We start from the raw sequence: 27,146 nt of genomic DNA on the forward strand, positions 1-27,146 counted from the left end.
GCAACCTAAATTTGTGAGGGATGATTTAGTCTCTTGAATCTCAGGATGAAAGGGAATTATTGTGCTCCCTTGACTTTTCATCTTCCTTAGCCATTTTACTGACGCTAGGACATTTTTTCCCCGTGACTCTTTTCCCTGACAATGTGAGTCTCTCTTTTATTGTTCTGAAAACAGCACCTGAACTTTTTCTCCTACTTTTTTTCTTTTCTGCAAACAACTTTCCCACTTCCCTGATCTTGACATTTCAAATCTACCTAGACTTCGTTCACTTCCCTCTTGCTACGCCCTCTTGTTACATGTGACAGCTGCATGTCATTTTTGTCAGATTATATTGTTAAGAGAAACCCTTATGATTCATTAAGGTAATTTTTTTCTGTTTCACTAGTGGAAGTGTTAGTATTGGGCCTTGACTTTACAGTCTATGACTTTCTTTTTCACTGAGCCTTGTCCCAGCTTTGAAGGATGGTATAATATGCTCTCTGTATTTTGGTATTGCTCAGAAGTCTCAACACCAGGTCTTTTGTGGCACAGTACTTTTAAAATATAGAATACTCTTATGGGCACAATTTTTTATTTTTAAATATTTAGCCACTTGTAAAGAACTCAATAATAATCATAACAATAAAACAGCAACAACAACATACTTTCATTGCTAACTTTATTCATTACCTCATTCCTGAGTCCTTATCACTAGCTATTTTGTTATGAAAAAATAACTTTATGACAATAATGGGGAAAATGATGATAAGAAAAATATGAGTGTTCTTGACCCAAGACAAAAACTGCATTGCAGTTCCTAGAAAAGGTAACTTAGTGAACAGTGAGGTTGCCTACCATTAGGACCCCAAAGTGTGTGAGGTGATTGCATAAGCAAACCGTCTCATTTTCATTGGATTCTGTGTCCACCTGGCAGCCCTCAGGGCTCCAGCCACCACTTCCACCTGTGGAAATCAAAGAGGAGAAACTGTACTTTCCCACAAACTCATGTCATTCTCTCTTCTAATACATTTCTCATTTCATCTTGTGCAAATGCTTTCTCAAATTGTATAAGTGAACATAAAAAACAATTAGGAGAGAAGCAAGTGTCAGATTTCCTAGTTTCTGCAGAGAATCACACCAGATGAGTGTCCCAGTAACGGACCACTGAGCTGAAGCAAGAGATCAAGATCTAAAAAAGTAGGAAGCTTTTTTGAGCTGATGAATGACTTTGTGGATCACTCATTAAAACACAGTTTAGTTTTACCCAACAGGTTTTATAACTCCTTTTTAACACACTGACATAATGTCTGCACCTACCTCCCTCTACTTATATATCCCCAGGCACATGAAAGCATTTATTGCCTGGAGCAGAGGGTCCCACCCTTCCTCTCTGGAGCATGTAATGCACAAGGTCAGCGTGGATAATCCCAATGATCCTTTGTGGCCTTCAGAAAAAACATGAAGTAAACAATCCCCTACCCACCCCACCTGAAAAGGCCATTATGATAAATAAATAGAAATATTATCTTTTTAAAAATAGAAAGGTAAAAAGTAAAATTTGTATTTCTAGTTACTTCTTCTTTCATTTTTCTCCTGCTAAAACATGAACTAATTTTGTGAAATAGTTCGTATTCTCTGAACTCTTAGGACATTTTTGCACAGCTCCAGGCAAAATCAGCAAATTACCTGACTGGCCCTATAACTTTACCCCAAATTCAAGACAGAATCTCTCAAAAGACTGCGATGATGTTCCAAAACCACTTAAAAGTCTCCCCCATTCAAGCAGCTACTAGAAAAACTTTTCTCCCTGTGTGTTTCTCCTTCTTAAGTTTAGTTTCCAAAATAGATTATTCTTACCCATCCCACCCAGCCCCCCCTCATTTTTATCCTTCTGCATTCTCTTCAGTTCTTCTGTTGAATTTCACGATTTCAAGGACAAGTTTGGATGGTAAATTTTATTTCTTGCAACACTAAATCTCTCCCCTGGGAATCCTCCTGGTAAGGACAGTTATTTCTTTGCTTTATTTGTTTCACTGTAAGGAAGAGAAATATCTCAGTAGTGATCTTCTAAAGTAGAAGGATCTGGAAATTCATCCCAGAGAATGACTTTGTCTTTGCAAAGAATGAAGAACCTGAGTGTAACATCACACATGGGTTAGACAGTAGCAATGAAGAATGGGCTAAAATGCTGTCTTGTTAATGTCTCCATATGAGACCTCATCATGCTGGACTGCCATCTGTTTACAAGGTGGATGAGGTTTGTGTAATGCAGTTCCTAACCTTCTATGGAAGAAAAACGAGCTTAAGATTTGTAACAGGCACAATCTCAGAATTAAATAACACAACATATAAAAAACGATCAATTAAAAATATGGCTAAGAACCATTCATTTGTCTGTGTAGCATTACTTTTTTAATTAACAGATACAGACAGATCAGTGAGAAACTGCTATCAGATACAGAAAAGTAGAAAAAATTAATTTACAAATTTAAAATGCTAAACAAATTAACATTAAAAATTTTCTAAAAGTAAAGTATATTTAACCTCTGTTGTTGCAAGCAACTGTACTAACCAGAAGAAAAAATACAATCTAAAGATTTCATTGAATTCTGCAAGGACTGATTAAGAAGCAAAATGGCCAAGTCTGTGTCCAATTTTAAAACTTAGACACTTTTATTCCCCACATAAAAGAAAATACAGTAATTTTAAACTTACCATTTTTGTTCATATCCCAGAAGACGCAGGTAGGCTTAGGATCTTCCTAAGAACATATGCAAAATTAGGCTTTGTATACCTCTTCAGACAAGTCTTATCAACATATACATTTACAGCAGAAGTTTTACTACATATCTTTTCATTAAATGAGCAGAAGACTAAATATCATTCGGATTCTTGAAATTTTGTCTACTGGCAATTTAAAAAGTACTCTGCTAGAAAGACACAGCTGCCTAGATTATAAAATCTAGAGCACTGTTCCTTTGAACTGCTCCTTTTCCACATCCTCAGAATAATGACGTTTTATTTTCTCACTACAGTTATCCATGAATATGATGTCTTTACAGACTCTAAATACTTTTTACTGTTCACTTCCTTAGGACTTTTAAGTGAATCCTCTATGTAACTGGCCTAGAAAACGTGCAAAAGCCTGCTGAATTTAAGGGAAGGTTGTTTTGCCTGACAAAATATTAAATTATAATGAAACATAAGATTAATCCAAGTTAATCAAACTGTGAAAATTACAAAACAGGCTCTCACTATATAAACAGTTTTCTTAGGTACTGCATTTTAACATTTTAACATTCTGTCTTAACTTCTACAGTGCTGTCTCTTTTGGAGTAGCTATTGACAACATGCAGAACAGAGTCAAGCTCACATATTTTTTAACTGAAACAGCATGTAGCCAAAGGTTACATTTGGTCTGTATTTCCCTAAATTAATTGTAGTCATCTTTTAACAACATGATTCTGTCCATTCTTCCTTTGATGAAAACCACATGACAACAAAATAACATGGGGAACTATTAACAAAGCAATTCACGCTTGATCAAACAATTTAAGTCATTCTAAAGCTGAGGTGTAATAAATCATATCCCTGGTCACTGGTTGTGAATTTGGTCATGAACAGAGGTGCTGCCTACAGTTAATGGCACAGAAATTGCCTCTGAGTGGCAAAAAATCCATCCAAATGAATCAGGCTATATGCTTTGCCTATACATAATCTGCATTCTTTTCCGCTGAATGGTGAGTCTTGTTTTACCTGAATTTTGGTATGCTTAATTGTAACCTTCACGTAATCCTGAAGATCCTGAATGGTTATGTTTCCAATACTGCATGCCACCACAAAACTGGTCAAATCAGCAGGATTTTCTGCATCCTTTGAAAGATTCAGAAAAATATAATAAAAGCTTACATAGCAGGTAACATAAAAGCCAGAGTACACAATTTCATTTTTACAGAGTGATAGAGTAAGTAAGTTGTCAGCATTTCTGCACTTTTGATCATGCAATATAAGAACGTTATGTTATTCAATCAAATTATGGGTTTCCCTCACGGAAGTTTCCCTATTTTCCATATAGCCATAAACACATATAGGCACAATTATTCTGGAGAGGTTAGAAGGCTTAAATTCTCCTTTTAATCATTATGCCTGATGCCAAAAAAATTATGACTCAAACAATGCAGCAGATAACAACCCATGATATGATTAGCTCATTTCCTTAAACAATAATGAACTAGCTTTCTTATCTTATTGTCAACACTATCCTTTTTAGTAGATGCAAAGTTTTTGAAGCATAAAATATTTTCTGTGTATTGTTGCTAAATCATCCTCCATCTTAGAATGAATAAGAAGTAGTAAACAAATTCAAAACAATGTTATAGACTGTAGGAGAGAGTAATATCTAGAATGTCTTATTTGATGGGATTTTAAATAAAAGGCTGATGCTGTCAATAAGCAGTACCATTTCTAACCTGCAGTGAAAAAGTACCAGGTTCAGAATTTTCCAAAAGATAAGTTTTCCTTGAAAACTGATGTTTTACTAATATGGAAGTGCTTTGGAAATCCTATATTCTTCTGATGACCTTCCACTGAAACCTCATAATTACATGCCTGGTTGGCCTCATGGGAAGGTGAGAAGCTTGGTTACTGCCTGTGGCAGATCTTAGGTCAAATAATCTATTGCCACTCACTTTACCTCCAAAAATCTGGGCGGCCAAACTCCTAAACCCCTGATTCCTTCAGTCCAGGGGTTTTGTTAGCCTCACAAGATGTCAGATACCAGTACTGGGCTCATGATACCCCACCAGTCATGAGACACAGAATAGCTTCAGTTATTAAGTGCACACTATCCTGAGAAGAATATTTTCTTTCTTAAGAACCATATCCAAGAGTTTTTAAACACAGTATTTCAGATTATACTGAAGCTTTGAAACATAATTTCCTAAAAACTGAAAAATTGCAAAGAAATGAAAATGCAGTTTTCTGGATAGTTCTTTAGCATTTAAAAAAGAGAAAACCTCTTGGCTACCACCTAAATTTCAATATTAGTCAATTCTATGGAAGCCTTTGCACAGATTTTGATGGTTTTTTATGTATTCTATCTCCTGCAGATAAAAAGCAGAAATTAGTATCGATTGGTCTCTTTATAATATATGCTTACTTGTCCTTATAAAGGAATAGAAATAAGGTTTACATTAAAGTAGAATACAGGTAACTGATTATTTAGCTATAAGGCTGTGCTCAGCTAAATTAGGGGTAAGCTTTCAGCTAGCAAAATACATAGAGGTACAAAGTAAAGCAATGCTGAGGCTAGTTTCAATGACATAAACCTGGTCTAGTTTAAGCAATCAAAACAATTCACGTATTTATCATATTCGTACATTATTTTCATGGCCTCAGAACTCATGAGGATGATCCTTTCAAATAACTTTACACATGCAAAAAAGAAGATGTCTAGAAATGAAGTAGCCATTCCAGTGTTTCTTAACATAGTCAAAGATAGGAAATCAGTATGTCCAGAGCATAATACATCTTACCTATTCTTTCTAAATTATCTAGGTTGAATATGGGTCGCCTAAAAATATGTGTCCATTGTAAGAGGCTTTAAAGTATCCTGTCCAGTCTTTAGCTGCTACTGCAGAAGATCTCACATCTCTTACAGATTTATTGTCACATCTGTCAGCCAGTAAGTAGTACCTTTTACCTTGGGGTGTTGCAAATTGCACCCCTTTGTCTGATGCCTAGTCCTGCACCAGGATGAGATGCGTCACATCTCAACATTGTTAATTCTTTTCCATCAAGTGGCTTTGAAGGAAATTTACGGACAACAGTTCAGGCATAGGTATATATGCTGAACACACCTATGTTTGGTGAAATGCATCCTACCCTGAATATCTTACATCAGCTTTTCATACAGACTTACAAGTAATGTAACAATCATATTTTTATGAATCACAAGATAAAAATTACTAGTATTTTCTCAGTTGCAATAAAAAAAAACAAACAACCCTCCAGTGCTTTAAAGCATGCCGTTTCACTGTTATATTGAATGCTTGTAAGAAACACAGCCAATAGCATTGGGATTTTTACTTGCAACTGTAATAAATATTTATGAAATACTTTTATACTAATGGATAAAGTTATTGGGTTTGAGATGGCATGTACAATTCTGTGATTCTATGTGGGTCAATTTATTTTTAGGCTGTATTTTTAGCCTTTATTTACTTTTAATTTACTTAATTTTTAGACTTACCAAAATGAGATTTTTACACATTTTTAATAAATTACATTGAACATGTCAGCCATAAATAGTTTGAAAAACACACCAAAAAAAGAAGGTATTTAGATGCAAATTTTCATGGTTTCTGCTTTCCAGTGATTAAGTATCCCTTAGAAACCAGTTCAAACCATTAAAGGACAAATTCTGATTTTATATGTTTTTATGCCATTATGACGAGCCTACATCTGTAGTCTTCTGGGTTTTTTTAATTAAATATATCCATCCTGTTTTTTATCAACAGTGGCCTAAAATTAATATTATTTTAAATAGTTAATACTTAGGAGTGTATTTCAGAAGGCAACTGAGGGTCATGAGTATTTTCTTGCCTAGATTATCTTAAGAATCTGGATACACTGCCAATAAAAACGATAATATAGGGACAATACAATACTACAGAGTTCTGCGGATGCACAGGAGCCAAAGTTCATTTGAAATACTAATGGGAAAACAAACTCAAGCCTTCTGAGACTCAGTCAGCAGTTAAGTATGTAACAATGTTTCCTTCTTAATTAACTTTTTTTTTTCAAAATATGTAAGTTTTTGATTGTTTTTCCAAGCTGTGAACTCTTCCTAATTTTTTTCACATCTGCTATGCAGGAACTATTTATAATTAACATGTGTTGGGACCCAAAGGAGAAAAAAAGTCAAATGTACCTGAGTTCTCTTGGCGTTCAGGTACAAGTACTGTTATCCCATGTTAAAATACAGTGTGCTTATGAGAGCCCATATGTGGAAAGAATAATAGTATGTATAGAAACAAATGTTCTTTGGCTGATGACCACCAGCTCAGAGTTTCCAACTGAATATAAGTATTCAGGTGGATATCAGGGCCACCCAACTGTTTTAAGGAAAAGAGAAAGAAAGAGTACTTGGCAGTGTTAAATGCCAAATTCCCTTCCGATAGAAAAGAATCTGGCTCCACTGAACATCAACGACTTATATTAATACATTCTAACAGAAATTATGCTGTTTAAAAGGCCTTGCCACTTTACTCTGAGTCTAATCAGCTGGGATACAGTTTTCCACAGATTACCCTGAGAAAAAGTTTATTTCACATGTGACAGGAATGTGCAATTTGGGTGACAAGATTTAGCATAAGGTGTCCCTGCCCACGGCAGGGGGGTTGGAACTAGATGATCTTAAGGTCCTTTCCAAGCCTAATTATTCTATGATTCTATGATTCTATAATCAATTTGCAGTCAATCAAACTACAGCCAAAAGTTGGCTTTAATTCAACTTCAGCAATGTGACTACGTCACTATGAACATAACACTGTCTCTAGTGCCTACATCTGCTATCACCTTCTCATTCCTGTAACTCATGAGATGCTGTGAAATGATTAAACTACAGGAAACTTTCAGCAGCTGGCTTTGACTCACCCTAACTGAAATTCACACACAAACACATTAAAGTTTACCTGAAAAAGACCATTTTTATTGAAGAAAGTAAACTGAGCCCTGGATATAACTTCAAACTCATCTTGACTTAGATTCTTCAGTAAACTTGGTGGCAGAACAACAGAAGCGATGGCATTTGTCTGATCTTTGTCAAAATCTATCTGTTAAATAAAAAGAACAGAAGAAAATGTTCAAACAAAAAAGAAACCATCCACTGTCCACAACTGGGTTCACATCCTTACACAAAGATATGTAAACATGCAGCTAGAAGTTACCAAACTAATATGACCTGTACCTATGTAAGAACTGATGCAATAAATAAATAAAGGCCTGGGAGGTTTTCCCATTCTTTCAGCATGAGATCAGCCTTCTACAAAAATGTATTAGATAAAACCAACAAACAGAAAACCTCCCCCACTGCTATAATGATGATTTGGAAGTAATGAGATGGCAATAGTAGCAGTCAGTAATTTTCAGTAACCTTCAAGATGCTTCTCCTCATACCAAACAATATTGAGAAAAGAAAAACAAGTTCTGAATCCTACTTTCTTGAGTTGCATCATTTGATCTCCACATCTTAATTTTCTCATGAGCTTTTCTTGTTTCTCTATTACAGAAAGGAGATCTTGCAATAATGATTAGCATCATCTCTCAGTGTTTGTCATGCTATGTAGCACAAAGAAAAGACACCTTCTGGCATCAATATAAGCTTAATCTATACCTGCAAAATGTCAGACAGCTGAAAGCCCTCTATGGCATAGGGATGTAACAAGTGACCAGGAAAAGAATGAGGATGCAAACTTGCATTTCATCAGCTACCAATAAACAATTCTATGACTGCATGCTCTTCCTTCATGGCGTTCCACCTTATCCATCAAAAGGGGAGCAAGCCATCTCACAGTGGCTCTATAGAAAAAGCGATTAAGCATTTTACTGTGATATAAGGAAACTCACAATCCTGAGTTCTCCAGAGGCAACTTTATCACATATTTATGCTTCTCATGCTCAGCCACAGGATTCTTAAAGCACCATTAGCTAATAGAAAGTTAAAAGCCATACGCCAGATTTATTTAAGTTGCAAATTTTCGCAGTTTTACTGTGAATAACAGGCACCCTTGGAAATTAGTAAGAAATGGCTCACAGATATCTCCTGACATGGCTAGAAGCAGTTGAATAAATGATTTTGAAAGGATAATGGTGCCATATTAAACAGAAAGTCTGCGTGTGATAACGTTGTTCATTAGATACAGTCAGCAAATAGAATGGAAGAAGCTTCTATAAAGAAGTATGGATATATTACAGGAACAATTTAATAATATGAATCACCAAAAGCTAGCTCAGTCAAAGGTTTGGCAAGAAATGTAAAAGTACAGGGGACTGAAATAGAATCTTTCCAAATCGCCATGGACACTTTTGCTTAATATCTACTATAAAAAAAAAAAATAAAATCTGGAAACATTCTGATATACAGCTAGAAGAGTTTAATGCTCCCTGATGAGCCTGGGATAGGTCATCACATCACTGGTGAAAAACCTGGGTTTTCACAAGGGAATCTACCTCCAGCAGGGATAACAAGTATCTTTCCGACAGGCATGGAAAATCTAAACGGTGACCCAGCTGCTGCAGACTTTTCTGGGAGGAAGGATGCTAAGAATTCTCCATCAATCATCTGCTGGAAATGTGAAAGTCTTAGAATAAACTCATGTTCCAATAGGAACATTATAAATAATTTGATGGAGTTTGGATTCTATGATTATTTAGACAGTGCTGTAAGAAATGATTCCAGGGCAAGAAAATTCCTGGATGTCCTCAAGCCACAGATGGTAATTCTTATTATACATGCAAATATCCCAAACCTGGCTTCAGAATTTTTCCTTTCCTCTTTCCATAAATACAGGATAAAATCTGGATAAGAAGCATTCCTTTGATAATAATCAAAGAACAATCAGCTATTTAGCTTCATGAATAACAGACCTAAACAACAGCAAATTTACAATCATTAAAGATTTCTAATAAAATTGATTCAAAGAAATTTTACCCCAAATTTATATAAATATAAATATGTGAAAACTTGATTACATTACATCCATTTGTATCTATTCAAATCAGCATTTGAGTTTTGATCCAAGGTTTATATACATAGCATGTAAAAGGCCTGCACCTTATAATGCTACTACTACTTTTTCTGGCACCTTTATTATTTTTGATTTTTACAGTACACAGTACTTTATAAAATGATCAGACATATGTTAGGTTTGTTGTCTTACCAATTTGAAGCAGGAATTTTGTTTTGTTCTATAAGTTTATACCCCAGTGATTAGCCTGTTTTCATAATGGCATAATGGCACGTTTCGTTTGAATTCAGCTTTGGTTCCTTTTTGAATTCCTCTTTATTTCCTCTACCAAGTGATGGGTGATTTTTTTACTACTCCTGTTTAATCCTTTTTGTGTTTTTCTCCAAGTAAGACTCACCACATTCTAATAGTTAGATTCCCAGGAAACTGAGATTACATTACCTCTGTCATAGACTTCTCATATAACTGTGAAAAAAAGACACTGCACTACATTTTAAAAAGCATTTAGGTGCCATAAGATGCAAGCAGGCATATAGTGGAATTTTAAAAGTTTCAGCACCTTATTGCTACTGATTTCAAAAGAATCTTTGGAAAATTCCAATGGGTGTTCATGTGCTTCTCAAATGCTGTTTCATAGCTTTTAGATGTCTAGGCTTTTCTATTTGTGGAAAAAAAAGAAGAAAAAGTATTTTGTGATGACAAATATCTTAACTACAGCAGCCTGTCTAGATACTGTAGCACTAGAGACCATTATGCATTTTGTGTGATAAGTAGTTTTTTTCTTCATTTTTCATGTCTAGGCTGTTCAAGCTCCACATGAATGTCTTGAACCACCTCAAACATCGCCAACGGAGCAACCTATGTGTGGACAACTGGATCAGCCTTACATCCCTGTTAGCAGTAAGTTTTTAAACTCTACTGGAATATTGAAGACCTATTTTATATGTAGAAATTTACATGTAAATACCTACAGTTAGACGTCTTAGTCTAAAGCTGAAATGCATCAATGGAATTGTCTGTTAGCGTACAATGGGTGATAGAGAAGACTGTTAGAGACCATTTTCCCTTTTCATTATTAGAACGTAAATAGAACATGAAATGGATCCGTCCTGGATCTGTAAGGAAAATACTTTTTATCCATATGGAACATGTGACTTTATCTGGGTTTCCTGTCACTCAAAGAAATACTACATTAATTTGTTTGGATGGTTGCAGGAAAGAGGAAATAAAAAGTATGGGGAAAACTGGGAACTGCGGTTTTATAAAAGCACAGTAAAGACACCTGAACAACAGGCACATTTCATGTTCCAATATAACTGCTTGTTCCATACCTGGAAATCAGATGCATTATTTTGTGGACTGACACTGAAAGAACCACCTCTGAATGAAGTCGAGTTTATAGAAGACACTCCAAGTGCGAGGTTTCGCGTTGAAATACTCATGGATGGTCCAGTGAACTGGATCTTTAAAGCCAAGGCATCAATAGTTTTTAGAGCTCTAAAACCAGAAATAAAATTATTATAAAAACTGAAAACAGGAAAAAAAAAAATACTATGCTCTTTTTACTCTCCACATTTAAGATGATCCTTTTACTATGTTTCTATCACTCATCTGTGTATTCACAAGGAGACACTCAGGCTGTAAATTTAGGCATCTCTGTTGAAAATAAAAGGTTTTGATTAAGAAAAACTATCTGACTACATATCACTGGCCCTGAAATAAGTTTCCAACAATACTTAGATCTATGCTGTGTCATGTAACAGGAGAATTCCATCCAAACACTTTATCATCATCTTTGTCATGCACATTCATTTTAGTACAAGAAGAAATATTTGTATATCTAATTTGGAAAATTATTTTTGATCAAAATCACTGTGGTTGTTCATCTATAAATAGAAGGGAGAATCATAGAATCATAGAATAGTTAGGGTTGGAAAGGACCTTAAGATCATCAAGTTCCAACACCCCTGCCATGGGCAGGGACACCTCACACTAAACCATATCCTTCCAACCTTGCAGGTTGCTCTAAAAACCTTGACTTAAATGCAGAAATACTTACTCTGAAGATGATGCTGCCAGTACACTGTCTGAACTGGTTAGAATATTGGAAAAAATTGTCACCACGGTAGAACCCAGAGATTCATCAATTTCTTCATCGTTCACAATTTTTTTGAGCTTCTGCACAACATCATTCACTTTGTCTGAGGTTAGCTGTTGCCCTTCACCAGTGAGATTCAGAAGCTGATTGGCTATGTCAGCTGCATTTTCTGTAAGTGTATAGGTAAAATGAAGTAAAAAGAGAACATAATGTATATCAGTCCTGAAATATTCAGAAATACACATTTTTATCCTCATTGTTGAAAGCTACAGCATGTTCTGTGGTACTTGAACATAGGACCTTATAATTTTAACAAATCTATAATTTTCTGAAAAGCTATATAGAACTTGCTGTCCTCATTGGGGCTGTGTCTTTCTTGCCTTAATTTGATTTGAGTTTGCAAATTAGAACTATTATTGAAATGGCTGATTGAAAGGAAAAAGGGGAAGTAAGAAATAAAAAGCATATTTTCTCTCTTTTTTTTCTCCTTAGGCTATCCTTTTTTTTTTTTTTTCCACTGGGAAAAAAACAGTTTCACTTTGAAATGAAACAAATGCATCTGAAGTCACTATTACTGACAAAGTATTAACTCTTCTAAGCTTGAGGGAGAAAGTCTGACCACATTGCAAGTGTTTCAGTTCCTTCAGAAGGTCGTGCTTATACTGGGTTGGCAAGCACAACACACAAGCATATTTCTTGACAAGAATCTTCCTGGTAAGGAAAGTTTGACAGTTTATCCAATGGCAAAATATCAGAGTAAATCACGTGTTAAACCATAAATTTGATGCCATAGAAAACTAATGTAAACACTAAATTTTAAAATATAAAAGTTGAGATTTATTGGAATTTGTAAGTAAGATTTTGAAAGAAGACAGGGCTTCTTTAGTTTGCAACTGGATGTGTTTTTTTTTAATGCTGCGTTTTATAATATAGCTTTTGCTACCTTTACTGTAGAATTTTCATTTTACATGAAATAATGGTTTCCTATAGTCTGACTGTGAGTACTCAATCAAACAAGATAGGTAGCCAGGCCCCCTAGGACCCCTCTATCAGTGAGGGTGCTTCTTCAAGAAAGCAAATTAGAACAGGAGCTTAGTGTAGGTGCTCTGAATTCCTTAGGTAAGTATCATTCTCCTCACTAGCACTGGCACTAAAAATGGGGGCCATAAAATTGTTATGCATTGTTTCATTACTCCTTTAAGGCTAGAATGACACCAAGGGGTATTTTGCAAAGTGAGAAAAAATCTGAAAATTTCTGATTGTAAACCCAGTGAAGAGAGTGGGAGCCTTTCCACTGGCACTTACAGGCACTGGAAACATTTAAAATTTATCTGAATATCAAGCTACCACCTGCTTCAGTTCTTGCTGAATTACCTTTAGAGTTTGATTTATTTCATGAATTGGTACCCAGAGCTTTTCATGGATGGGCTGAATTCAACTTGATGTACTTCCCCAGAATTTAAATATTTTACATTTGCACTGACTTTTTAGACAGATTTTAAGCAACCCAGCATAAAGGAATATTTTCTTCCTTAATGTAACTTCATTACAGCAAGCGGTAACCAAGGCCTACAAAACTATTCCTTTAGCCAAAGACCAGTATCAATATACACACCTGTGCAATTTCTAAGATCAGGCTGGCCCCAGTATGATGTATAATTCTGCAGACCCAAATAGCTAAAGAGGAAAAATGACAAAATTCACATGAAATACAATAGCATGCATTATATAAATTTTTCATAATTATTCTATAGGAGTCACAGTGGTCAACTCTTCTCAATTCACAACTGTCCTAGCAACATGGCCCCTAGTAAAATGAAATATGTATGCTTGTCAGTGTAAATATGTGAACAATTAAGTGACAGTGCTGAGACAAACCCTTGCTCTTTTGGACAAATTCCCAGCTGATTGCTATACTGATTTGATAAACTGCATTAGTAGAAATTCTGGCCTTGCATTTCAGGAAAGAGCAAAATGTTGACAAAATCTACTGTGCCCTTACTATGACCTCATCAGATGCTGTTTCCATAATTTCCATCTGATACAAATGGTTTTGATCATGCCAATGGCAAACTGTAAGAAGAACAAGGACAGGAGCTATGTGGAGATATATAAATTTATGCCACCGCTGAAAACTGGGGCAAGTCACCGTCAGATCCAGGTCCCAGGTGAGGGTCACGTATAAACAGTTTTTTCAAAATGCTTTTTAAAAAAAGCCTTACCATAGCAAAATACCCAGATATGGCTCTGAAATGAACCACGCTTTGCTCCTCAGTTTTCTTTAAACACAGTCATGTTATCATAGCAAGGCAAAGGCAGAATGGAGAACAGGAAGAATGTATCCTTTCATTCAGCACATGATAGAATAAAGTTATTCCTCCATTGATTGACTTTATTATAACAGCACACTAGTTGGTAACCTTCCACTGTGGGAAGTACAGCATTAGAAGAAGGCCTTAGAAGAGCTTCCTCTTCTCTCAAAACACATCCCACCTGTACTCCACATTAGCAAAACCTAGTGGATGCAGAGTCAAGGAAAGCATAGCACAGTGCAGAACATGTACTTTTTTTTTTTCATGATAAGTGCTGTACATGGACAATCAACGTATTGTGCAGACCACACATGAACAATAAAGATAAGCAATATGGGGCAGCAAAGACCAGAAGCCTTAATTTTTAATGATTCTGAGGTTCTGACACAAAAACAATTTGACTTCTGCACTACTCACTCTACAACAAAAGTTGGTCTATTAGAATCCAGCAGTTCTTGTATAAGATTAAGAGGCTGAGGAAGTGAGTTAGTTACATATACTGCTGGTTGCTTTCCTGTTTGGCACAGATGCTCAAAGCTGATTCATATTCATGTTGCCATATTGTTTTCAAAAAGTAAAAGATCTGGTCTTCTCAGAACATGTTCCAGATGTAATGTGGGCAGATAAGACTACTGTATTACATGTAATGGTGATCATCCTAAATACTGATAAAATTAAATAACACATCATAGCCATGTTCAAGCCACTGAAAGGAGATCAAAGCCATATTGTTTTGGTAATATAGCAAAGGAAGTAATAATACTACCATTTTACAAATGTGAAATAGAGATATGGTGTCTAAATCTTTATTAAATGCTCACAAAGAAAGCCAACAGTAGGGAAAATTTATGCTAAACCATGTGTTTTTAAAAATACAAGCTTAAATCTTTAAGCATAAGATTATCCCCAACTTCAATCCTGACTAACTACTAGCAAAATGCTTGTTTCACAGAATTTCTTTTACTTTCTCTTAATGACATGAGATGATCTGGATTAAACCAGTTACACCACTCATCATCAAATTTTGTTGAAATTTCTTATACAAGTCAGATACTAGTAGTTGAGAGGTAGCAAATATGAAACTTTGGTTTCAATAACATAAACATCAAGACTAGAAGAGAGCAGTTTAATTTTGTATAAAGGTGCTATTTTTATAGTCACTTTGAACACGTATTACTTGTGGGCCTCAACTGCCCTACAGAAGCGGTAGATGAGCCTTTTTTTTCTTATCAGTGAAGTACATACTCTTACTGTACACACATAATCTCTCACAGTATAGAAATCATCTTCCTGAAATACAATACCAGCCAGTGACAACCATTATGCAGGATGCAGTTTAACAATATAACCAGAAAGTTGCATTTGAAGCTCTCAGCTTCTTAGGTATTTGAAAACCTACCAGGTTCTTGATGCAGTCTGAACAGAGCTCCCATGGCATAATGTGAAGTTGGTAACAGTTGGTCTGGTATCTGGCCAAAAATAGTTTGGAGGGTTTTCTTCTGCTAAACATTTTTCTGTAACAATAAAAGTGTATCAGTGTTAATGGTAAATTTCTTCATCTAATCATCTTCCACTTCTTCCTCATCTTATCACCCAGTCTACAGTGCAAAGCTGTCTTTACATTAAATGCTTGGTTGCTGTCTACAGAGTAGTGGCAATGGAAGGGGCCACAACAGGGGACAATATATAGTGCTGGTGCTTGAGACACAGGATTGAACCATGCATGCTGCGCATTCCACATGCACTCCACCAGCCCCCACCTCCTCCCTCTCAAAGGAAGGGCCATCTCTGCAAGAAGCTAAATGGTAAAAGATGAGAGCTAAAAGGAAGACGATTAAGGACAGCAACTGGCAGGAGCACAAACAACGGGGTGGAGGAGTGGGCATGAGGGGCCTTGGAGGTCCAAAATGTCTCACGAAAGCTCTGGCTGTAAATCATACTTCTTAGAAGAGGAGCTGTCAGGAACTGTCCCAGCCTCTTTGAACCAGACAGCAAAACTGACTAAAGCAGTCTGGACAACCGCATTTGCGTTAAAACAGGTATCTTGAGCACAGCTCTCCGAGATTAGTGGAACAATGAGGCTTACAGGAAAAATTTAAAATTTGAAACAGCCATACTGCTTGGCAATGTGAGATTAGTAGAGCACAGAAAATGCTTACTTATGGACAAGCAAACAAAATCTGTTGTAGCAAAGCCAAAAACTACCTACCCACTGGATCAACATCAACAGTATGAATCTTATATCCTCCTTCCATGGTCCCATTATTACTTATGAGCTTCTGTCGGATGTCTTCCTCTTCTAAATTGATGTTATTGGTAGAATTATAAACCAGAAGAGCCAAAACCCCAAAACTGCAAGGAAAATTATGAGTGTTTGAGTCAGAACAGCAGAGGCCAAATGTGTGGAAATAAAAATATCTGACAAACTCTGGTTTTCCCAGTATGGAACAAGTAGCACCAAGACAATGTTGCTCATTATCTGTAAATTACTTTTTTTGTATATATAAGGCCATGAAAAAAAGTACATTTAGGAAATTTCATCCTCGAGTTACCATTAAAGAAGCATCTTATCAAAGTAGCTAAGAAATGTTTTCAGAGGATTCAGATTCTTTTAAAAGATGAAAGCATAAAGCTGTGAGTTCTAAATGGGCCTTAATTAAATTTAAAAATCTGGTTGCTGATGTCTGAAGAACTTAAAAGCTGATTCATCCCACCTTACAAAACTTGGGAAAAATCATCCAAGAGGGTCTGTCTCTTCGCTGACTGCAGAAGACTGGAAGATTAACAAAGAACAGATGTCTACATTTTGATGTAGTGAAAAACACCCCGACACACTTCTGAAACTTGTAGTCCTAATTAGGGAAATCTAGTTACTCAGATGAGTAATTCAAGTTTGAGCAGCAGCAGCTGTTTTGTACTGTAGCCCACTGCTACTTTCTTGGGCATAAGATGTAGTTAAAAGTGCCCAAGACTCTTTCCTGTGAGAGAAATAAAGGTCCCCACCCTTGTCCAAAAACATAGCTTTTCTGGAAGGGAAATAATGAACAGAAAAAAGTTCTCGCAGGACACAGGAAAGAAGCCCAGAGTAGAAAGCTCAAAAATTTCCTCCTGGTACAGAGAAAACACATGTTGGAGAAGAGAATGTCGGTACCCAAGAGCACTGCTTGGATCTGGCTAGTAGAAGGTGACGCCACTGAAGCATGGAACATTGGCTCTTCGTGTTAGCCAAAATGCAGAGAAAAGGAAAAAGCAAGCCTCCTTTGGGTTGTCTTCATCATAGCCTTGCCCTTGGATACCCAGCAGTCTGAATAAAGACAGACCTTTGCAGCATGTGAGCAGTTCCTGGCAGCCTGGGAAGTGGCAGCACTGTCAGCACACATAGAGTGAGCAGGGCACACACCAAACAGAGCTGCTTTCACTGGCAGCACCCAGTGCAAGAAAGCAGCTGTGAGCTAAAGGGTCTTCAAGTCTACTTGAAGACTAGAAGAAAAAATCTGTATGGGTGCTGTATGTAGGAGGGCTGGTAGGGTTTTCAGGTACCCCTTCCTAGACAGACCAGGACTTCATTTCCAAAAATCTTTCAGAAGGACATCCCCATGATAACAGCTCAGAGTTGCACTTTCCAGAGGCGCCTAGTCTGGTACAGTATAAAGCTACAGCTTACTGTACAGATGTTGCTCTTAGATGGCAGATTGAACCCTCTTTCTCTCAGACATAATTCTAAAAACTGAGCAAATCCAGTAATTTTGAAGTGCTCTCATTAGTGGAATGACATTAAAAGAGCTGGCATTAGAGCAACCTCTCAGTCTAGGAAAAAACCTACAAATGAAAAACAAAGCCCAAACCTCATAAAGAAATCCCGACTGTTAACTAAATACTCCACACATTTCACTGTTGCAGATGTAAAGTAAATAAAATATACACAGTCCCTGGTTGGAGCCTTTTTTTTTGTCTAGGTTTGGGTTTGGTTTTTTTGTTGTTGTTTATTGCACACCAGGGCACTTTCCTATTTTTTTGCCATATCCACTGTTTTACTGGTAACATTTTGCTGGAGAAGAAGTGAAAAAGTGACAACCTGGCTTGGCGTGTTGTTTCCCAGTGGATGTATTTTAGCAGAGAAATTACAGCTATCCCTGGCTAGGTCACTCCTACCCTGCTCCCAGAGATAGTGAGTTCCTCCTAACACTCTTTTGGCCTCTGTGGAGTGTTCAGTATATGGCAATAGGCTCAGGAGGGTGGATATGCACCCTTGCAGCTTTTGCTATATACCTCGGGTATATTATGTGGCATAAGTTTATTAAGGCATTTATTTTTAGCAGAAGCATGGAAATTGCCTATGGGATTGCCAGTTCCTTCAGCCCTCCAGCACTTCAGCCCCAGAGTCTCCTGGCACTTAACCATCTTTCCTAAAAGATTCTGGCTTCACTCATCTATTCCCTTTACTTCAGAAGAGGAAAACTTAATGTACTGATGCCACTCCCTACCTCAGCACTTTGGCTGCAAAACAGAAGTCATCAGTCACTGCTACTGCTATGCTGCCTATTGCAGGACTCCCAGCTAACCAAAATGATATTTAATACTGTACCATAACTGTGCAGAGGGATAACGGCAACAAAACAGAAGGGATAATGATAGATGAAGTAGAACTGGTTACAGTTATCTTGAACAATTATAGAGAAAGGTATTGATTATGAAGCACTGATAAAAATAATCTCTAAACCACTTTGTTATTTGTGTTCTGAGAAACTCTGAGAGCACAAGACATGTATACTGTGTAATAAGAGCCTGTACCATATTATGATGAAAACAATTTCTATAAACTTTTCAGAATGACTCATGCTAGCTTCCCAAAGTAAATAAATACCTTTTAACTTGACAGCTGACGCAATATGAAGCTGAGCGCTTCCTTCCACTTTTGTCACACTCAGATCCCAGAAAGAAAACATTTTAATGGTGAAGAACAAAAATTCTTGCTTTGGGAAACAGTAGGCCTACACTCAAATAAATGGCAACACTGCTATGCTCTGCTGGTGTCACTGGATTTAACACACCCAGTCTTACATCTTTTTTTGTGTGGCATATAAAAGCAGAATGATTCTCAATGCAGTAACCAGATACAAACTGCACATCACCACAGCAACCTGTACTGCTAGTACTACTGCAGTCAGTATAAAAAGCTGGACTGTGGTGTACGTAAACACCATGGGGATAAGTATTTATGCCTCTCTTCTCTTTCACTGAAATGGTAACAGCTGCAGCAAGCAAGGAAACAGGGGAAGACTGGTGTCTATCCCACTTTTTCCTGGTCTGTTGAGCTAAGCTGGCTCACAGAGAGAAGTTTACAGAGCTGCATCCTCATCAAAAGCACAGAAGGCGGTGGTGGAGCCTATGCTGCCATGGTGCGTACCACAAAGCCGGCTTTCTTCTCTGGCAGCGTGACTCAGAGCTATTCCAGGACTGTGTGCCTACACACAGGCAGTGGTCTCACTGCTACGCAATGCAAGAAGCCTGAAGGAAGGATTAACAAACCATGTGAACCGTGCAGCACAGACTCCCTCATACCTGAAGATATGTGGTTGATAATTAGCAATGCATATTTCTCCATGCATTTCAGTTGTACTAGACAGTCTGGGCTAATACTGAGTTATTGTGGTTGCCAAACTGTTTAACAAATCACTATTTATTTCCTTTGTAGTTAATGTTACTTGATTTAAAGAATATAAAGAATCATTTTAAAAGCACCTAAGTACTCAGGGAGTCTATACTTCCACGAAAAGTCACTGGGAATTTCATTCCTAAGTACCTTGGCATATTCAAAAATGTTTCAAGATGTCAGAATTAAATTCTTTACCAATGTTGCTGTTATGCTGGCTTTGAAGAAGCAGAGATGGGTAGCTGTAACTCAAAACTGGCAGCACAGGTAGGCCATCTAGTCACCTGTGAACACTACTAACTTCTTCCCATTAAATGGACAAAGAGCGAGCTGATTATTGCTTAAGCCACTCATGAATATTTACTATAAAAAACAGAAAAAATATTAGAAAACACACAGAATGAGACAGAATGAAATGTCAAAATAGAGGGAAATTAAAAGTATTCCACACAAGCATCTGAGTTGTGGATCAGCTTTTACTTGAGTTGATTTTGACTGTGATATCATTAAAATGTTCAGAATAGAGAGAAAAAAAACAGGACTGGCCATAAAAAATACATTCAAAATAATGCCAGGGATGAAGTGGTTTCTTTATCAGCAGAAGGTTTTATTACAGAAAAAATAAAAAATCACAGACATCAGGACACAAAACTAAAATCTGCAGTTTCTTTTTAGACTACTAAAAATAAAAGAATCCTAAGCCTTTCTCTTAAGTCAGTGGCCACTGTATCAGAATAGACCTGTAAATAGCAGGGTCATACCTCTATGCCTGTCCTTCTGCCTTTGGGCCTTACTCCTCCTTACAGATCTGGTGTGGGAATACAAAAAAAAACTAAGGCTTTTAAACAGAAACCACTTACAGTACGTGAAGATTTGGTATGAAGACTATTTGTTAGTAGAGAATGTAGCAGAAAGGGCTGGAATCCTTCACATTTCAACATCTTGTTTTCACTGAAATGTTTTTGGTGGTGCTTGAACTATGTTCCAAAGATACAAAGAAAAACCCCATTCCCTAACACAGTACTTCCCTAAAAATGGCATCTAACAATGTCAGGCCAGTTAAAAGTCACTGGAAAGACAATGAAAGTCACTGGAAGTTGGAAGAAAAGCAGGCAGCTCCAGCAGGACACTAAGAAGCGTTCATCCCTCAGTCACTTGGGAGAAATTCTCAGATTTCTCCATCTGTAATGAAGGCTTTATTTATAGGTCATGGACACAAGATGCCACTGTGGAGAAACCTGTGGATTTATGCTTGGCTCTTTGTTGCTCAGTTTTTCAAGCAGAAATGTTACACATAATGTACACATTATGTGGCATTTTAAAACATTGCTCAGCACTGGTCAAGGCTGTTCTTTTCTGCCTTCAGTAACACTGAAGTTGAATTCACAGCGAGTAGAGGTGTGCCAGGTCCAAGTTGTTCCTAAAACCTCACCAGCAGAAACCAGGAAAATTTTAAAAATAGGAATAGGCATCACAGATGTGTTCGTTTAGAACAATAAAGTAACTATTATTTCATAACAAATAATCTTAAGTAACCTACAAAGAATGCAAAAGGCAGATACTTTACTCGGTAAAGATGCTTAGGACTATAAAAGTAAAATTATGCTGCTCTGATGTTGCTAGCTCCTGTCTAAAGCTATTACGCAATGTAATTAGCTTAAGTTTTATCCAAGTGCATTAAAATTTCCATTAAGCAACACAAGACCCAAGAACACAGCATGCAGGAGCCTCACTCTGCTTCACTGACACTGGTGGCACAACTCCCACGGACCTCAAAAAAGAACTAGGCATGACTATGGGCAGCTCTGATTTCCTGCTTTCTTCTCTATTTTCATTCTTAAGAGAAGGGATTTCTGTTTAACTTTAGTGGTCTTTACACAAATGCTCACCACTGTGGTTTTTAATTTGGATGAGTTGTTTAGCAGTACTAACATTAATGTTGTTTCCCACAGGAGAAGAAATTGAACATGGGAAATAGGTCAGAATTACGACAATCAAGTAGTGGATGCTGGAGCAAGCATAATCTTCTTTATATATTAAGCAGAGAAAAGGTTTTAAATTAATTGGGACCTGAATTCTCAAAATTACTTGCAAAATTAAAGAAGAAATAAGAAGCAGTGGAGCAGAATTGTTTAATAAAGACGAATTCTGGAGGCAGCCCTATAGAACCATTTGACAAGACCTAGGATCAGTAGGACCCTTCTGAGAAAAGCAGCAGCAGGAGTCACACAAAATTCTGAAAAAGCTGCAGAGTCATAAAAAGCAATGAATTAATGAAAGAAACAAACACATTTATCATTTATCTACATCAAATCCACAAATCGGCTGCACTTTCAAAGATTTGTTCAAAATAATGGGGTACCATTCTGAAACTTAATTTTGAACAGCTGCCCTCTCATTAAGAGATGGCAACAGTATGACCAGAGTCAAAAAATAAAAACAGGTATGAAGTCAGGTTAAACTGTGATAACATTCTATTAAGGTAGTTAATAATCTACTAAAGTATTAGCTTGATATATTGCTCTCATACAGATATCTCACAGTATTAAATGTGCTGATAATAATATGAATTTTGGACTTGGCACTCTATCTCTCACCACCATGTACATAAATTCGTAACAATCACAGTGTACTTTGGATTTCCGCAGCTCATAGAACACAACAATGAAAGATTAAGAATCCGCTTCCACATTTTTGTTTCGTTTTGCTCTTCTCTGGAAACAGTACAGTTTAAAATATTTATTTGGAAAACACCTATTTTTAACATGCCAAAAAAAGCCAGCTTCCTACCTCCTACTTTCAGCTTCTATTTCTTCTCTACATCATTCTAACAATTCTTCCTCTTTCACTTGCAAGAAGATTAAGTGGGGAGAACGACAGCAGAAGTGCCTTGATAAGGTAGCAGTGTGGTAAATAAGGTTGAAGGAAAATGCATAGAAAGTATTGGGAAAGTTCTGGGGGCTTTTATATTTGTTTTGTTTGTAGTTTTGGTTTGGTTTTGGCTTTTAACTGCTGTATAAAATACTAATCCAAAAGGTAAGGAAAAAAGATGCAATCTGAATAGTAAGAATATGACTTCATGTAAAGAGAGGGAAAACTTCTGAAGAGCAATTTGAAGAATTATAATAGTGCCTTAGAAATAAAAAAGGTTATGATCTTGGGGGAAATTCAGAAAAGAGAGATAAGGTTTTGTGAGTTACAGTAAGATTATTACATTCACTTCTGTAAAGATAGTTAAGGCCATGATACTTATGGGTTAGGTCTTTTAACTGTGGAGTGAAATTCTGTTCAGGTGAACACAAATGGAATAAGAAGTATTTAAAGCTAAGAGAAGTAGTAGAATGGCTCAAACTACAACAGACTTACTCTTGCCTATCCAAAATGGAGAAACAAGAAAGCTGGAGAGGGACTTTTTACAAGGGCATGTAGGGATAGAACATGGGGAAATGGTTTTAAACTGAAAAAGAGTAGATCTAGAAGATATTAGGAAAAAATTCATTATGAGGCACTGGCACAGATTGCCCAGAGAAGCTGTGGCTGCACCATCCCTGGAAGTGGTCAGTGCTAGGTTGGATGGGGCTTTGAGCAACCTGGTCTGCTGGAAGGTGTCCCTGCCCCTGTCATGGGGGTCAGAACTAGATGAATTTAAGGTCCTTTCCAACCCAAACCATTCTATAATTCCATGAAGTATGAAAATCTTCAGACAACTATTCACTGAAATAATCTATATGAATGTTTAATTAACAGAACCTGCACAAAATCCCACTGTAAGTAAGTTACATGCAAGATATCATCCTTAACATTTTAGTGGATCACCTGAGTAGTGAGAAAGTAACATTACTTCCATCAGGGATTAAAAATTTCCAACCTGTAACCTGCTAATATTTTATACCCCCAAATGTTACTCTGGCGTGCTGCAGGATTTCCTTAGAATCCTACCCAGGACAAAACCAAGAAAGTGGAAAACCTAACAAAGTATCTTGAAAACAATGATTGGAAAATAGTTTAAAAAAAGTTTGTTTTCTGGATCTTCAGAAGTTCAACAGATTTCTTCCTTGCAAAATCTAGAAATAGATGCATGAACCTCAAAGAACTGGAAACCTGGCGACTAAACCCAGGAACATTGAAGACTACTGGTAAGCTGATCCTTCTTTTTTTTCGTAAGGGAAGCAATATATAATGACAGACATATACTTAGAAGACCTGAAGCTGAGAGAACACCAGCTTTTCTCAAATGTCTCTCCTGTAAGAGGTAAATGATGCATGAAAATACATGTCAGACATGAAAAATGCACGAGAAAACAGCAAAAAATTCAGTGTATATATATTTGTATATATGCACATGTGCTTATACAACGCATGAAAAGTTTAATTTTTGTTAGTCATGTATCATGCAGCTCAATAAAATTTTTTGTTTTCCCTGTGTTACCCCAACTTAGTTGCTAGGTTGGGCAGAATTTTGATTTCTCTTTTTGCACTTTTCTAAGTAAACATGCCCAGCATAACAATCCTGATTATTTGGAGAACAGTAACATTTTGAGTGACATGCTCACATTTATACTAAATTTTTCAGAATTATAAAAAAATACCAGTTGGCCTTGACACAAAGTGCACTAGAGCCCATGAGAAGATTAGTTTTTCATTAGACCTGAAAAGCTTTATGACATACTGCAAATGTGTAATTACATTGCTTCTGAAATTACATATGATAAGCAAAGTAAATAGGAATGAGGTTACTTCCTCATAACTATCTAGAAGTAATTTAGTGCTGTATTCACTGTCTGTCACAAAAGGAGGGAAAGGGAATTACCAGAATTACTAGAATAATTTCTCCCCCTTCACCTTTTTTTTTTTTTTTTTTTAATAGACAAGGAATAATAAACAGAATCCAGAAGACAGGACGGTGGGAAGGTGAGACAAGAAGAAATCAGGTACGCAGTCTAGGGGAGAACATGCTGACAGGCTGAGCCGGTAGCCTTGTAAAAGATGCAGGAATAAAGATGGGGAAAGTTTTACATTTCTCAGCAGTCTTAGATTGTTGGTAAGACCTGAGGCATGGTCTCCACTTAAAAGGTTCTGCTGGCATAACCATATCAATTACAAGTGGGAAAAAAAGTCCAAGCCACAACACTACACCTTACTGCAAAAATGTAGGTTAAGCAGCGAAACAGCCCATTCAGAGACTGGGTTTACACTATACCAGCTAAATGGTTTTGCCAGTAAAAGCTGTCTTTCTGCTGTGGGTGTGTGGGAAGGAGATAGTAACTTTTACAAATCTTTTTGCGTGTAGCTAAACTGTAGAAAACTGGAAGCATCAATAACTACTCCCTGCTGGTAAATTGGGAATACTTGGCTACCTCTGAAATGAAAATACCCAGCTGTTACTGTGGCAGTTCTCGAGTCCTTTCCCATGAGATTTTTGCCTACTACTGCAAACAGATACATCCCATACCCACTTGTTGCCCCTTCCTCACAATACTAATAATTCTGTTTTGGTTTCCTCTCCTTACTTTGGTTCCAAGATTCACTCCCTCCCCACATATCTCTCAGAAATCAGACTGCTGCTTTCAAAGAAATCCCCCAAGGCCCAATTTTCAGAGGGTGTGACCCATCTAACTTTCTTTGGCTGCCTTTGAGGCTGTCCCAGCTCAAGTGCCTCTGGGCCCAGCAAAAGCCAGGAAATGAGAGCATATGGTAAATAGTTTCACTCACTCTCATTTGACTTTCAATTCTAGCATGATTTTTCAGTGTTTTGCATCTAGTAAGATGTCTGTTAACTCAAAAGACTGTGGTTCAAGAGAAAAAATGCAGCGACAGTGGATAGATAGCAGTGTACCAATGCTTGTTGCTAAAGCAAGCTGGGCGTGCCATACCACATATATATGATATGTCTATTCAGTTTTGTGACAGGTGAAACCTGAGCCCCGAAAAAGGATCTGTTAAGGTTTAAAGCTCAGCAGGTTCAAAACAAAACAAACACAATAACCAGTATTAGGTTTTTGAACACATCCAGAGCACACAGCTCACCAGCAGTCATACATTTACACACTGGCAGCATATGCCAAATAACAGACAATGAACCCAGCAACAGACAACAAAGCCTGTTGCAAAGCCACTTGTAATAGCAGCCATTGCCTCTATCAAGAAAATGTCTTTAAAAATGTTACCTTTTAATACTTCTTTTTTCCCTTGTTCCCTCTTTTATGGAGCCAGGGTGGATGCTATGAAAGAAATGAATATTAATTAGGGTGGGCTAGTTCTCAAAAGGAACATAGCATAAACATCTTTCCCCTATCATTTACCTGATATTGACCACATACACAGTATAATTCCAGTTCTGGAAAGTACGGTTTAGCTGAAAAACAGAAATACATTGATCAGATGAATAATGAGATGTCAATAGGATACTTTGTTGCTTAAGACAGAGTTAGAAATTCACCCTTCTCCCCCCTGAGAAATCCCCTTCTCTTTTTCAAAGCAAAGAGAACACTCTCCCATTTCAGTGAGGTGACTGTTGTATTAGATGCATAACTGGTAGTGAAAGATGTGGACTTTTTTACTGACAGAAGGAAATCTTAAGGCCACAACATGCTGAATGTGCATGGGATGCTAAACTTTTCCTTTTTTCCTGTTCTTTCGCATCTTAAATTCCCAGAAACAACCTTTTAATGATCTTTTTTTTCAGATCTTTGTACTATTTATTCTGAGTGGGCAGCGGGTGTTCAGTTTTCCCACTGGGAGAAACTTCTGTATACTCTGGTAGGGCCAACTGACACCTTTATAGATTTTCTGGCTCAGGCACCTATGTACATTTGCCTGGTTACTGCTGTCAAGAGACTTGCACCTGGCTGTATTTCTGGCTTGTAGATGACTATTGGTTTCTTTAGCTTCTGAAAGCTGAAAGTCTCCAGCTTTATTAAAAGAAACAGAAAGAATAACTGCCATATATTATGATATCATATTTTCACATTAAGTAGTTGGTATAAAGACTACCTACAGACTGAGTGCCACTATGTGAACTGTCAAAAGGGACAGAGAATATCTGTACTCAGACAGAAGGCACTTTCCGAGACAAGAACTTCAAAAATCCTCCACCCAAAGGGCCCAGAAAGCAGCTTGTTTGATAAATGGGCTGAAAAACAGGGCCCCAACAGAAACCCCAACAACTAACCTATGATAGAAGACTTTTGAAGTAGAGAATATTAGTGTAAATTGCAAAATTATATTGCCTCACACAAATGAATATTGTCTTTTTTATTATTATTTCTATTACTATAACTTCAAAACCATGTTAGTATTTTTGGAGAAAAATTTTGCTCTCTATAATGACGTTGGAACTTACACATCTGCCTCTT

At 37.0% G+C, this 27,146-nt stretch overlaps 1 protein-coding gene across 7 annotated transcripts in view; it reads right to left on the reverse strand.

Moving 5' to 3' along the window:
• The window catches only part of ADGRG6 (adhesion G protein-coupled receptor G6), a 110,745-nt gene that overhangs the window by 16,073 nt on the left and 67,526 nt on the right, over positions 1 to 27,146 (reverse strand). For 6 of the 7 annotated variants that reach the window (XM_057407099.1, XM_057407142.1, XM_057407128.1 and 3 more), the window contains 11 exons: positions 26,094 to 26,146; positions 25,959 to 26,012; positions 16,348 to 16,490; positions 15,538 to 15,652; positions 13,442 to 13,503; positions 11,788 to 11,995; positions 11,060 to 11,225; positions 7,674 to 7,814; positions 3,736 to 3,852; positions 2,695 to 2,740; positions 835 to 941 (listed from right to left, as the gene is read on the reverse strand). In XM_057407099.1, coding sequence (XP_057263082.1) covers positions 835 to 941; positions 2,695 to 2,740; positions 3,736 to 3,852; positions 7,674 to 7,814; positions 11,060 to 11,225; positions 11,788 to 11,995; positions 13,442 to 13,503; positions 15,538 to 15,652; positions 16,348 to 16,490; positions 25,959 to 26,012; positions 26,094 to 26,146 — 1,212 coding nt within the window. The remainder of the gene's footprint in view (positions 1 to 834; positions 942 to 2,694; positions 2,741 to 3,735; positions 3,853 to 7,673; positions 7,815 to 11,059; positions 11,226 to 11,787; positions 11,996 to 13,441; positions 13,504 to 15,537; positions 15,653 to 16,347; positions 16,491 to 25,958; positions 26,013 to 26,093; positions 26,147 to 27,146) is intronic. The other variant, XM_057407117.1, reaches the window with a different exon arrangement.

The sequence above is a fragment of the Pezoporus wallicus genome, unplaced genomic scaffold, assembly GCF_028554395.1.
Source record: "Pezoporus wallicus isolate ANWC-B61680 ecotype Strahan unplaced genomic scaffold, APGP_CSIRO_Pwel_v1 contig_3817, whole genome shotgun sequence".
In the NCBI taxonomy this organism is placed as follows: Eukaryota; Metazoa; Chordata; class Aves; order Psittaciformes; family Psittacidae; genus Pezoporus; species Pezoporus wallicus.